At 36.2% G+C, this 14,190-nt stretch overlaps 1 protein-coding gene across 3 annotated transcripts; it reads right to left on the bottom strand.

Moving 5' to 3' along the window:
* Positions 1-6,108: 6,108 nt before the first annotated feature.
* LOC112506863 (uncharacterized protein At1g10890-like) lies at positions 6,109-13,948 on the bottom strand. Of its 3 annotated transcripts, none has more exons than XM_025111166.1 (6): positions 13,875-13,926; positions 13,723-13,782; positions 13,408-13,603; positions 11,576-11,797; positions 7,456-7,675; positions 6,109-6,542 (listed from the first exon to the last, which is right to left on the bottom strand). In XM_025111166.1, the coding sequence occupies exons 3-6, from the start codon at positions 13,554-13,556 to the stop codon at positions 6,276-6,278; spliced, it is 858 nt and encodes a 285-aa protein (XP_024966934.1). In that variant the 5' UTR covers positions 13,557-13,603; positions 13,723-13,782; positions 13,875-13,926; the 3' UTR covers positions 6,109-6,275. The 3 variants fall into 3 exon arrangements, with proteins under 3 accessions (XP_024966934.1, XP_024966935.1, XP_024966933.1); XM_025111167.1 differs by having other exon boundaries at positions 13,408-13,577; positions 13,875-13,917; XM_025111165.1 differs by having other exon boundaries at positions 13,723-13,948.
* Positions 13,949-14,190: the final 242 nt, after the last annotated feature.

Genomic DNA, 14,190 nt, shown 5'->3' with positions numbered 1-14,190 from the left:
GAAAAAATTTCATAAGATTAAACAATGAAATCGACAGATGAAGGTGGTTTGCACGGTTTACACAAATGAGGGCGGTTTTCATATGATCACTCTTCTATATATATATATATATATATATATATATATATATATATATATAGAGAGAGAGAGAGAGAGAGAGGAGGTTTACTTTGCAAACACGTTATTTGTACAAATCCTACAAACCTTATTCAACCAATCACAATTTTTCATTTTGTTCTTTTTTTTATTAACCTGGATATCCAACCTGTTATGCGAGCCGATTAATCTCAGGACGACCACCTGCTTTGCAGATAGCCCGGAGTCACCGCATTTGAACATCCGTGACCACAAGGGAATTTTTTTTATTCCTCCTTGAATTTGAACATGGGACCTCCTGATATTTTTACTGAAAATTTAATTTTTGAAATTTCTAAAAAACTTATAAAAAAAACCCTATTTAATCTAGCGATATCTTAATTTAATTGACATATTTTAGAAAGAAAAGAAGTGTATGTTTTGAATGACTTAAGATGGAAAGTCAACTATTAGATTTCGTATGAAAGAAATATATCTAAGACATCTACAATCGTTGTCTGCAGGTAACGATACGTTCATCGATCATTTTGCTCCAACCAGCCAGCAATTTAACCGACATCTTTGTGTCTTGTGATTTGTGAAGGTGATCACCAAATACATCAGGGGCACTGTCCCTAGCCAACATTTTCTACGATGGAGTACTTTGCTGTTTTATTTGTAGTATGTGGTTGGAAGAGAAACGAATTTAGTGTGTGGGTCAAAAACGGTCTCACAAATATAGTGGTTATTCTTCACTTTTTATTCGACTTTTATGACATTTCTTATTGCATTATAAAATGAAATGATTTTAATTTATAAGCTTATTTTAATTTGTTATGTCTTGTGGGGAACCATGGGTACACAAGTACTAGTACTATATATCATTATATTGAGTACTTATGAATCATGAGTAGGTTTGCATCGATGTTTGAGGTACTTGCAAGTGTTTGTGGCTCCAATAAATGAAAATCCGTTCGTATTAATTAGGGGTATTTGGGATTGCTTATAAAAACAACTTATTGACTTGTTTCGGTGTGACATCGGTAATAAGCACTTTTGAGTGTTTGGATAAACAACTTATATCGGTGTCAAACCGGTAATAAGGAGTTTTTGAAGAAGTTAAACGCTTCTTACTTATGATAAGTTGATAAGTGTTTTTATAGAAAAGCATAAGTTGTTTCAAATAAGCAAATCCCAAACACCCCTTAAAATGGAATCAAAATAATAGTAATTGTATTCATATGTGAATTTTGAATAATTATCTTATTCTACATAACAATACTACGTTTTATTTTACAGTAAATGAATTTTTATATTTCTTTTATTAACCATTATAAGATACTAATAATCGAGTAGATTATACAATGGGTTGTCAATTATTAACGCTTTTCGTTCTTATTTTGAAATAATAACACTTTTGGTCATTATGGTTGCCATATTCTTACACTTTTGATTCCTCTAAGTAACTAAAGGTCCGTTAACTTAAGGGTTTTTTGGTCATTTTGACCATTTCTGTAACTTTTGATTATTTTTTTTTCTTTTTATTTGCCATAAAAAAACCGAAATCGTCGACCCTTTTTCTTTTCGCCGGCCCTAACTTTTCGCCGGCCCTAACTCCCTTCTCCAGTGACCACTTTGACCTTGACCATCCACTAGAGCGTTGTAGTCCCCTATCGACATCAACCTCTTATTATGGCAGAACTCAAATCCAACCCTAACCCCCTTCTTCGGCAAAATTCAAACACAGCCCTACACCAGTTTATGATGCAAAATCGAAAAATTAAAATCCACCACATCCAACGACCCCCCCCCTGGCAATCAAAACCCACCCATACGCACACATCGTTCCCTTTTTGAGATAAACATAACCCAAACCCACCAACTCCACCTAGTATTCTTCCCCAAACCCAAATCAAACCCACTTCTTAGGGATGTACAAAAACTTGAACGACTAAACGCAATCAAACATATTGGTGATTTCAGTATCATCAATCATTTTAGTGCAATTGTGAATTACGTGAGATTGACTTGGTGATATGTCAAACATAAGTGAGTTTGGAGGTGCTAAGTGCACACTTACAAATGTTACCCCTATCATCTTAGATCGCCATAAGGTGGGGGTCAAGGGGCAGCACGCTCCCTTGGAGGTGAGCCTTAAGTTGTTCCTTGACTTAGTTAAAATTCGACTAAGTATTCGGTCAGAGCCTCTGATCCTTAAGGTCAGAACTTTTGCTCCATATGATCAGAGCTTCTAGTTAAATAAAGTCTCTAGTTCTTCTGAAGAGCTTCCTTAAAGTTCTCAGATTCTAAAAGGCGTTTGGTTTGCAAAAAATGGAATTTGGTGGAATTGGAATCTATCAAACGAATTTGAATTTGAAGAAATTAGAATAGAGTTTGACCACGCATTTGGTTGGTAGGAATTGGAATGGCATCTCTCAAAAGAATTGGAATCTTCATCATTGTTTGGGGGAAGGGTGGGGTGGCAGATGTGACAACGACATTAGTAGCATAGTGATAATGGTGGTCGGAAGTAGTGGTGGGTAGGTGGTGGCGAGGGGTTGGGGTGGTAGATGTGATGACGACAATAGTGGTGGCATGATGCTCGGCTGGGGGTGCGTGACATGGTAGGGTGACTGCTTGACGACGAAAGTAGTGGCATGGTGGTCAATGGTGGGTTGGGTAGGGTGAGGGTGGGTGGCGGTTGTGGCAGCGACAAGTAATATTGTGGTTGTGGGGGGTTAGGGGTTGGAGCGTGATACTGAGAGTAGTATCATAGTTTAGAATTCAGTTCCTTCACTTATGCCAAGAAATGATGAATTCATTAATTTGTGGAATTCAAATGATTCTATCTATTTCAATATGTGAACCAAACAAAACAATTGAAATTTGGTCAAAGAAGTTGATCATTCCAATTCCTTTGAAATCTACCAACCAAACAACACCAAAGTGTTAGGACCAGAGCCTCCAATACCCTATAATCAAAGTCTCTGAACTTGAATTTATTTCTAAGATATATGATTAGAGCTTTTCATCGTGTTTTCTCTTCTGGACTTGTTGCTTATGACTCTGAGTCAGTTGTGACTGCTCTAAAATCTTATTCATTAACGGTTATAACTATTTAGTAGTTATGTTTTTAACTATTTAACCGTTCGTAATTGTCGATCTCTCATATAAATATGTGAACGAGAATCTGGGTGTATATCAGAAACTCGACTTCACAGCCTTTAAAGTGATTATATTCATTTGGATTATCCCAATACTAAATCTATGATACCCAAGGCAATATTCGAATTATTGTATTCGAGAAGTGAACTTTGCACTATCCAAGTGATTATCCGATCCACATATCATCTTTAATCCCCAATTCCTAACAAACCCCAAACCATGAAACATGTAAATTATGCATGTGAGATATAAGAAGAAAAAAATGTCGAACATTTTTGCCCATATGACCCAGGATCAATAGATGACATTCAAATACTCAATGTTCCATCCTTTCCCCTCATGGAAGAAGTAGGTGTATTTGCTTCTACTTTTGTTATCATGTGTGCTTGGTCCTTCTACTTTTCTTATAATTTACTTAACGGAGAGGAGAGGAGGAACGATGGTGGTCCATGGCAAAGAAAGGGGAAGATAAGTTTCCCAACAGTGGTAGAGAGAGAGAGAGACTATGTATCACAAATTCTTGTCGGGGGAGAGAGGGAAGATGAGGCTAGATAATGACTCTTGTTTTCCAAATGGTTGTTTTTGCATTAATTGCTACTTCATCAATCTTATGGATTAGTGTACTTGTTGTATTTTCTTCTCCCGGTGGTTGGTCGAGTAACAAAAATGTCATATTTACAAGTGCATCATTATGGATGTGATCGGGGGAGGGCGAACGAAAAGGGGCGATGGCAGTTGTATGGAGCTTTGATGATGATAGTGGTGTGGAACAATTTTCTTCCCAATTTATGCATGTGTCTATAAGTGTGTGTGTGTGTGTGTGTGTGTGTATTGGAAGGATCATGTGAGAAAGCGATCAACTTACAAGAAGGTGAGAAACAATCTTATCTTGAGTCCCTGACAACTCATTTAATCTATGATTGAACTGAATTATAGTAATTTTGTAATTATAAGGAAGTAAATGTCATTAAAGGGCATTTAAGTGTAAAATTATAAGAAAATAGATCTTTCCTAATTAAATGGAAGAGAAAATTTAGGGACATTAAGCACAAGGGTGGGGCCTGATTGGTTTGAGTTTGGCTCCAAATGTCAAAAGTGCCAGGAGGTCCCAGGTTCAAATCTAAGGAGTAACAAAAATCCTCTTTTGGCCACGGAGGTTCAAATGCGGTGACTCCGGGCTACCTGCAAAGCAGGTGATTGCCCTAAGATTAGTCGGCTCACAAAGCGAGTTGGATATCTAGGTTAATCAAAAAAAAAAAAATTAAGGACGTTAAAATTTAAAAAAAAAATCAATATGCACAAACCTAACTTCTCTCTTCGGGCTCTCTCTCCTCGTTTTCCCTCTTTCACCATCGCAACACCAAGAACTCCTCGTCAACATTGATCTCTTTTACTGATGATCCATGTTTCACCAACAATAATGATTTCAACAACGTCGATTTCAAGGTTTGTTGAAGTAGCCGATAGGTTTGGATTTTACTTGAAGCAAATCTGATATCAATAGAGATCTATGTTTCTAGTTCAATTAGAGGATGGCTTGGAAACTCGATCTCAATGTTTGTTTGAAATAATCAATAAGTTAGGATTTTATTCGATACAAATTTGAATTCAATAGTTTTATGTTTCTTGTATGTATGCAATAACTTGATTCAATAAAGATTATCCCTGCTTTCTTTTTTATTGCCCAAATATGTGATGTATATTCACATGTGATAATATATCGAGGTTTATATATTATCACATGTTATAATAGATGAACATATATATATATATATATATATATATAATCACATGTAACAATAGATTGAGGTATGTATATTATAACTTATGATATGGTTCATAGATATCCATGTTTATATATATATAATTACACGTGATATGATATTGATAATTGACATATTGTTAATAAATTCACATGTGATGATAAAATCTTGTGATATTGTAGTAGTTCCAAGAATTAGTATGCAAAAGAGGGAAAAAATACTATGAAAAAACTTTGAAACAGTAACTAATTAGATAATATTTAAGCATGAGGACCAAAACTGTAATTTACTCATAATGATATATGGTTTAGGTTGGATAATAGTGATGGCCAAAAATGTTCGGCCCGGGCCTGATTGGTCCCAAGCTTTCTTATAACCGGTCCTGGCATAACCAGTTCCAGTCAAAAATGGTATGACCGGTCAAGGTTCTTCATAAACGGTTATAGGCCGTCGGTCCCGGACCCGGCATTCAAAAATAAGATTTTTTTTTTAAATATTTTAATGATATATATTTTTAATACATTATAAAATTTACAATTAGGTCACTCAAATACTATAAAACTACGTTTTTTTATAAGGGAAATTTATAAAAATAACCGTTTTACACAACCCTTTGCCATAGCTGGTCCCGGTCCCACGAAACTGTCAAAAACCTCAACCGGTCCCGGTTTTCGGTCCCATAACCGGTCCCGATCCTCCTGCGGTCCCGGACCGGGCCGTACCGATTTGGCAATCACTATTGGATAAAACCAAAATAAACTAAATCAACGGGCCTAATACTGCAAACCTAAGCCCGCCGACTTGATAAATTGTCGATACCTGCCATAGAATCAGGTTGTGTTTGCCACGGATTAATGGACCTAAAAAATATTTTACATTTAAAATAAAATAAAACTTGTATGAAATCAAAGTCAAAGTTATGTAAAATCATTTAAAACATAATTATTTCCAACTAAACACATGAGGTTAAAAACATAACAATAAAGAGCAAAAATTTATGAACATCCTAAGTTCCGATTGTTAAACAACTAAAGGTTTCAAGATCAAGATATAATATACAACACCACATAAAGCGGGCCAGAAAACTCGAAGCAAGACGGGGTATGTCAAAATTGCCATGAAATACGGAGATCATAAAGCGAGCCAGAAAACTCGCGTTCATAAAAATCTTGTGTTTTTCTTTGTCGGAAATACAAAAGGCACGAAAGAGATATAGCTGGCAGAAAAATGGTAAAAAATGGAAACAGTGTCGTGGGGTCGTGAACATGAACATCATTTTGAACCTAAAGCGAAAGATAACTTGGGTCGGGATTTGTTCTTGCCTAGCAATTTCTGCTGTTTAGCGCGCTCTTCTTCCTCTTGTTGCTTTTTTCTACGTAAAGCTTCTTCTTTTTGTCGTTGGAGCTCTTCTAGTTCTCTGTAACGCTCTTCCTCCCTTCGTTGCTGCTCCATGGCTTCCCTCCTCTGAGCTTCTTCAATTCTCTTTCGGTTTTGTTCAACCAGCCTTTCCAGCTCTTCTTTCTCTCTTCGAGCTTGTTCCTATATGTATATTTAAAAACATCATACATACCTAAAGGGGAATAAAAACATATGAAATCGAACTTGTTATAGATGAAGATTTAGGTACAACACACTTTAAGAAAGACAAAATAGACGAATCTTTGTGAACCTGCATCAATACCATCCGTTTATTTGTGAAAAAGATGATTTGAAAATAAGTAATCTTGATGTACTAACATTCAAGGACGGAAATGTTGCTAGTTCCATAGGGCATCCTATGAAAAGAAGCGTTGCGATTTTTATAGAGTAGACGGAAGGAGATGGTGAAGAAAAAGGAAACGGTTGCTCTACTATTTGGGGTAGAGGTCGGGTCCACATATCATCATACCCCTATACCCCACATCCTAGTGGCACATACCAGCCTCATTTGGTTTGGTTTGGTTTGGTTTGGTTTGTAGTCAAGAAAAGGAAAATGGTAGAACATGTGAAGTGAAAGCCGACAAAGTAACGGGGTCGTCAAGCATGTGACCCAACAATTTCTCCTACTTTAAAACCCAAATGACATAGTTGTAGCAAGTAGTAACTCCCAATAACAAACCATTCCGGTGTTTAGAAGGAGAACAATCATTGATTTTGGTTATATGCAAGTCCCAACATGTAATGTGTGTTGACGGCAAAACAAGTTACTCTCTCCGTCCCAAAATAAATATCAATAATGCAAAAGACACAGATTTGTAAAAATGTTTAATTATTACACTTTTTAATTAACTAAGTGACAACTTTACCCTTAATAATTGAGTGAGGAATGAATTTCTCCATCCCATAATTAAGGGTGGAATTACATTTAAAAATGGGCACCTTTTATAGGATTAACTAAAATAGAAATATGGCCATTTATTTTGGGACCGAGGTAGTATTAATTTATGTTAAAAAGGAAGTAGGACTAGCTTACCTCTTTTCGTCTAGCCTCGATAACTGCAGCTTCCTTTTCTTTCTCGAGTTGAGCTACGACATCACTAAGAACTTTCTTCCTCCCCTCCTCCAGTTGCCTCTGGATTTCCAGCCTGATCTCCTCAGACCCCAATCTTTCTTCGACTTTCTTCCTTATCGCCTCCTCCACTCTTTTTGCAGTTTCTTCCTCCATTAACTTCAGTTCGGCTTCGTGCTGACGCCTGATAAATTAAAAAGAAAGTTAAAGAGGAAATGATCACAAACCACAAACCAAGATGTCGCAGCCGATCCTTTGTCTTTGGAAGCCAGAACAGTTAAAAACCGATATTTATTTTTTTCAATAACAAAATTCATCCACATTTTGTGTCTCTTTTTTTATACTTCTAACAGGTGACAAACTGACCTTCATGTAGATAAGAGCACTATATATGCTTATAAAGCATACCTCTAACGAGTTCCTGATCCAAACAAATCAGTTTCAAAACTGGTGAACAGTAGATAAACGAGGCACCCAATTGATCATCAAATATAACAAGTTGAACTATAGCAGTATCTTCCTTCACAATAGCCTGTGGAGAAAAATGTCAAGTAACCTTTCGCAGTTTTAAAGCTGATTGCTAAAAAACTTTATGTTTACATTTACATTTACATTTACATTTACATACATATCTGCAAAGTGAAATTTTATACTTTCCAATAATACAGAGAGAATAATGTTGTGTTGGTGTTATTCTAATGTTGACAATTTCCTTATCTTAATTGTCCTAGTTTAGGCTTTGAAACCCCACTTCATAACCTTTCGACGCATAACAATGAAGAAATGTAATGAAATTTCCGCATGCTAATTTGTTATGGGACAATCTTTCATGACCGAGACTATTAATCAATCAACTACACCATCACCAATGCGAACCTTGACCAAGTTATAATATTTTCACGATGCGGGAAAGTCAACAGTGGGTCAATGAAGCAGTGCACTATATACTCCTGAACCATAAACAGGTTCTTCTGAGTTCTGACATCATAGAGGATAAGAAAGATATCTGAACAACTGATGATGTAAATCAAGTGTAGAATAAGAAAAATAGCATCAGTAAGAGTAGGATTACACTTCAATCAATGGAAGCGTGGTTTCTCTCACTGTTCTGAGAAAGCCTAGCAAAGAGTAGAAAATATAACAAGATATATAGCAAGGAGAATGGTGCTATGTGCCTATGTTATGCCGGGTGCAACAATGGACTATCAAACATTGCACATACGACAGTAAAGACAAACCATGAAGAAAAAAAGTGTGCCCGTGCCAAAAGAAATAACATAATCCAAATGTGAAGGTTTAAATTGAGAACACCTTAAAAGAGATTAACTGAATAAATACACGATATAGTCTCACAACAGCACATCTGTAGAATGGTTCAACTGAAAAGGATGCAGAAGTTTTAGAGGAGAGGAGGGGAGCAAGGGAAAGATTATAAGTTCTAATTCAAGAGCTTAAGAGGAAAAAAATCGCGACAACAAAAGAAGCTGCACCATTAAAATGGTTCCAGGAAAAGAAACTGGAAATCAAGGACATAACCAAGAAGGTTGCAAAATAATATTTAGAACCAGGGAAAAGAATAGATGATAAAACAGAATTGTCAACACAAGAAGAACGTCAATACAACAAAAAAGATGCCCACATGGTAACCCGAACTATTAAAATTTAAAAAGCACAAGCGTATAAGCTATTCCACCAGCTTAAATATGCAATAAAAGCTGGAATTGACAAGAATACAAAACCTCATTGATTCTTAGCTTCACCAAGGAGAATTGGGTTGGATGATTTCTGAAGAGTATTCAAGTTTACAGCTTTTGGATAGAAGATTGGTGAAAACTATCTTACCCAATTTTCAGTATGCACTGGATGGTCATGGCAGTACTTGTATGGTTTGTGATACATGGTAAGAACAAGAATACACCACACGTGAAATTGCAGTCTCATTTTTTTGGTAACAGTGTTATCCAACCATTTAGCCGACTAAGTCCACAGGGTGCGAGTCTGTCCATCAGATACACTCAAACCAGGCAAAGCCCTACCTTGACGGGAACTGGTGTGGCCTACACAAGGAGTGAATGAGTGATAACATAAAGGGCTCGAACCAGGGACTCCCACTCTACGGTGGAAGTACCCAGGCTGATTCCCACCCTTTGGGGGTTATTTGGCAGTCCCAATTGGTATGCTATTTTGGACAATCACAAATTTAATGATATTATTGTACTCATTCTAGTGTTTTATGTTTAACCATAAAGATAATTCCAATGGAAATTGAGTACAATAATATTACATTTTTAAGGCTGATTCCCAAATTTAACCAAAAATTTTAATATTATAAATATATGAATTCCGACAGCTTATAAGTACCTCAAATAAATCAAATAATAAAAGCACGATCTTATCACACATAAATATGTCTAAAATATATTTTTTAAACAGAAGAGAATATTCCATCTACCAGTTGTATAACTCATAAAAGCCTTAATAAGTTAGATATCAATTTCCATAAGATAGAGTCATAGAGAAAATTGTTACCTATCTACAAAATTGATAAACAAAAGCAAAGCCCATGTGAAATTTAAAACACGACCTAAGTGTTAAAAGTTAAACACAACTCATGCCACTGGTTTGTATGGATTATCCATATCTGCACTCCATAGTCCGTTTATTCTGAAAAGGCTTTAAACTCATATTGACAGAACAATAACCTTGGCCTAACCAATTAGAAAAAGAACATCGTCTTTCTTATATGCAGAAAATCATGAGTCATTCACAAGCACCTTCAAACATATAGACTCTTATGAGGATCCAATCTCCAACCTCTGAACCTCCAACTCTGTATTGTTGCGACTTTGTTGGGATTTGAGTTTTGCAATGATTTTTAAGGTCCCTTCCATTGCCATGTTGGTGTACGAATGCACCAGGAACTGGGTCGTGTAATCTGGATTATGCTGCGGAGGGGATTCCCATGAATAAAGTAACATTGGTGAAAATTTGGATATTCATCTGATTTTCTAAAGGGTTGGTTCTGAAATACAGAGTGTTTATTGGTAAGTTTGTCCAATAAGATGCTCCTCTCCCCCCAAAACAACCACAAAATAAATTAAGGATTTGAATATAAAATCTACGATCCCTTGCACAGCAGGAAGCCACAGTTTCAAATGCCTAATAACCTCAGGTACTATATATCACAAACCATATTTGGATATACAACTTAAATTCATCCAGTCAGGATTGAAACACATGTCATAAAATGTCTTTACCGTGGATACAAGCACATGGAAGCCCTTCTAGAGGTAGTCAGACTTTTGTATTATGTCGCACATATCGATCTCGAATATATATGCTATGGTCTGTGATGAATAAACTGAACTCTTGTATTCTCAATGATCATTGTCATCATTATATAATAAACTTAGTAAAGCATCTGCAAGCCCCTACAGAGATAGGCAAATTTATGTAAGGCATATCAATCTGGAAATATATGTTTCAAGGGATATACTCTTCTCTCATATTCTCAAGAATCATGCATCATTATTATACAATAAGCTAAGCAGCCATCATGAAAGATCAAGTCAAATTATTAACATAACCTACAGAATGAAGACATCAAGACTGAAACTAAAAAGAAGCTATCATATTCTCCATGTTCAAGAAGTTGACAGATATCAGATATGTCCACTCACAATTTTCTTATATTTTATTCTGTTCACATTCGTCCGTAAGCAGGACAAAGAGCATTCCAAACATGAATTTCTACGATCTAAGTGCAGGTAGTCAAATTTGTTCCATCTGAACCACAACATTGAGATAATTAATCATTGTTTTTCTAACTGGCATAATGCGCATCCATACTCTCCTAATTATAATAGTGGAAATGAATTAATATAGCACCATGAGTGTTATCAACAATTCAAATCCAAACATCATATTAATAATTTTCCAAGTTTTTGTGCAAATAGAAGGCTCAAAGATATTTGTTAAAAATATGAATAACAGTCCAGAAATCAAGAAAAATATTTACATAATAAAACTAGGAAGAAACTGAGGAAAGCAATTATGAAACAAGGATTTCTGGAAATTGAAATACCTTTTCCTTTCATCCTCCTCTTCTTTTTTCAAATTTTCACCAACAATTTTGCACTCTATGGACCCAATACCAGGAGATTTGGCAATAGGAGACAATGAGGAGCTCCTGCTTTTTTGTCGCTTATGACGCCTTGGAGTTGAAGAGCGACTTCTGCGTCGTCTAGGAGTTGGTGAACGGCTTCTACGGCGGTGGCGACGTGGAGATATTGAGCGGCTTCTCCGCCTGTAAAGACAAAGATATATGAGCAACCTGATGTTTAAAGCTACAGATGAGATAATAAAGCACCATAACATCCCGCCATCTAGCACAATAAATACAAAAGCAATATACAGTTACCTCTTATATTGCTAAGTATAAACTGTGAGCTCCATCTTTTATCACAAGAAACTGCTAAATGTCACAATCGAGAAAGAATATATCGCGAATCAGCACCCATCACCGGCTCACTTCCCATATGAAGGGAAGCAACTGCTTTCTTAAGTTTTGAGTTAAAAAAGAAGGTATATTCCACTTATTATTACATTTAGCATGCCCTTCCCAATATTCTTCTACATAGCATTTTCAAGGTTTTGTCAAAGTCGGATCTCTTCCAAGACACATCCCAAGACTACGCTCTCAAGGCAACACTTGGACAAAGCTTGAGGACCATCAAACCAAATATCAGGGCACTCATGAAAGTGGAAACTCTCAGGGCAGCAACATATCATATGAGAAATACCCAGGAGTACACAACTTGACTATCGAATCATCTTCTAGAATATCTAACAACAAATAAGCCAAATGATGATCAATTCCACATATATTACATCAGATGATTTCTGTTAAGAATTCAATTCAAAAAGATGCCTAGGAAAGCATTGATGTCTTGTTCTGGAAAAAAGCAATAAGCTTTCAAAAAACTGAAGTACTGCAAATTAATAGCTCCATTCCTGGATTAGTCAACTCTTATCAAGAAACCAAGAGAGAAAAGCCCCGTATGTTTTAATCCCATCAGGAAAATGGATTCTTAAGGTTGCTTCTATCCTTTCAAGAAGTTCCTGGAGTGAATGTCTCAGAGACACAACTTGAGTCAAGTATTACAAAACCGAAAAGCACTTGGAACCAAACCAGTTTCTGCTACGTCCCATTTCACTATCAATGTAAGTGTTTGACATAGAGTTCAGCTCAACAACGCAAACCTTAATGAATCACAATTACAATTATTGTAATAAGACCTTCGAACATATCCAATCTGACGAAAGAACCTACTGCTTCAGGTAATTATTTTATCCCACTAACAGGTCATTGTCAAAGGAAATGGATGACTAATCACACACAATCGGAGAAAGAAAGGTACTTAGACATGCAATGAACATAGAAAAAATTATAGCTCCATTCAAAAAAAAAGTTTCTTTTACCCCCATTGTCCATAAACAAAAATGGTTTGTATGTTGATATGCTTGCAAACTATGTAAGGCTTCACAATCATGGTCAAGGAGATGCCAAGTCTATAAGCTATGCGTCATTGAGAAGCAGTATAGAAATCACTTCAGAAATTTATCCTAATTTTAAGCCAATTACACAACTTCAATTTTGTCATTTTAACATCATGCAAACATCATAAACATAATACATATTCATCACCGTAGTTCAAAGCAATGTAATACACCAAAAGTATAAGATCATACCCCATTTGGTAAAATTGCTCAAAATCAAAATTACTCATAAGCACCAAGCAAAGTGTGTTATGCAGGAAAAAATGATACAATATCACAGTAAAATCGACTTCGTGTTGCTAGCTAAAAGAATCAAGTGTACAAAAATGAGGCTAGACGTAATCGGGTATCAATCACCTGCTATAAGAATAAGGAGATTGGCTGCTTCGATCTCTTCGACTTCTATCTCTGCGGCTTTTATACCTGTGTCCAACCGGCGACGGTGACCTTGAATACCTACGCCTTTTATAGGACGGCGACCGAGATAATTCCCTATCTCGAGGCATTCCTCCTCCACAGATTATTATCTACAACAGACCCGATATTATATCCCCTGAAAAACCAAATATTTCCAAATTTAATCCACCCGTTTTATTGCTGGAACTAGATTAAAATTTCAGCCAGTTCACAGAAATTTTATATCTTTCTGAAGAATCAGAACCAGATAATCACCTTTTTACGATGATCGGTTAGATCAGTACCTAACGTTCTCCAGCACCAAGCGTTTGAACCCTAGAACACAGAAAGTTAGGGTAAAAACTGTTTGCCTTTGTTAATCAAAGCTCCAATCTTAGCCAAAACACAAGCGTCAATCATGAATTCACCAGGTTCAGAAACAATCTATGAATCCTGTTGGCTGATCTTAAGAGAGATTTGCAGGCTGCAGCTATGGATTCCAATTCCGTGGCACAGTTATCAAAAGGGAGACAAAAAGCACGGCTGAGAGAAACCATAATTGTTGTCATATTTACAAATTTGGTCCTCCTAAAACGTTTTATTCACTTATATGCCTCATAATGATTAACAAATCTGATTTTGATTCTAATTTTTAGGACTTAGAGGTCGTTTACTAAATACTTACCCGGTAAGTGTGGATCGGGTAACTTTTCTCACCTGATGCACATGGCAAGGGCTAAAAAT

The sequence above is a fragment of the Cynara cardunculus genome (genome assembly GCF_001531365.2).
Source record: "Cynara cardunculus var. scolymus isolate 2C chromosome LG 2, CcrdV1, whole genome shotgun sequence".
NCBI classification, from domain to species: Eukaryota; Viridiplantae; Streptophyta; class Magnoliopsida; order Asterales; family Asteraceae; genus Cynara; species Cynara cardunculus.
This window is presented reverse-complemented; position numbering and strand designations above follow the sequence as displayed.

What these genes read in the sequence shown, in the direction of transcription:
- LOC112506863 (XM_025111165.1), bottom strand. Translation starts at nt 13,556, where the DNA reads ATGCCTCGAGATAGGGAATTATCTCGGTCGCCGTCCTATAAAAGGCGT. An exon ending in TCTCCTTATTCTTATAGCAG is followed by an intron (nt 11,798 to 13,407) that starts GTGATTGATACC and finishes TTGTCTTTACAG; the next exon opens with GCGGAGAAGCCGCTCAATAT. An exon ending in TCGAGGCTAGACGAAAAGAG is followed by an intron (nt 6,543 to 7,455) that starts GTAAGCTAGTCC and finishes ATATACATATAG; the next exon opens with GAACAAGCTCGAAGAGAGAA.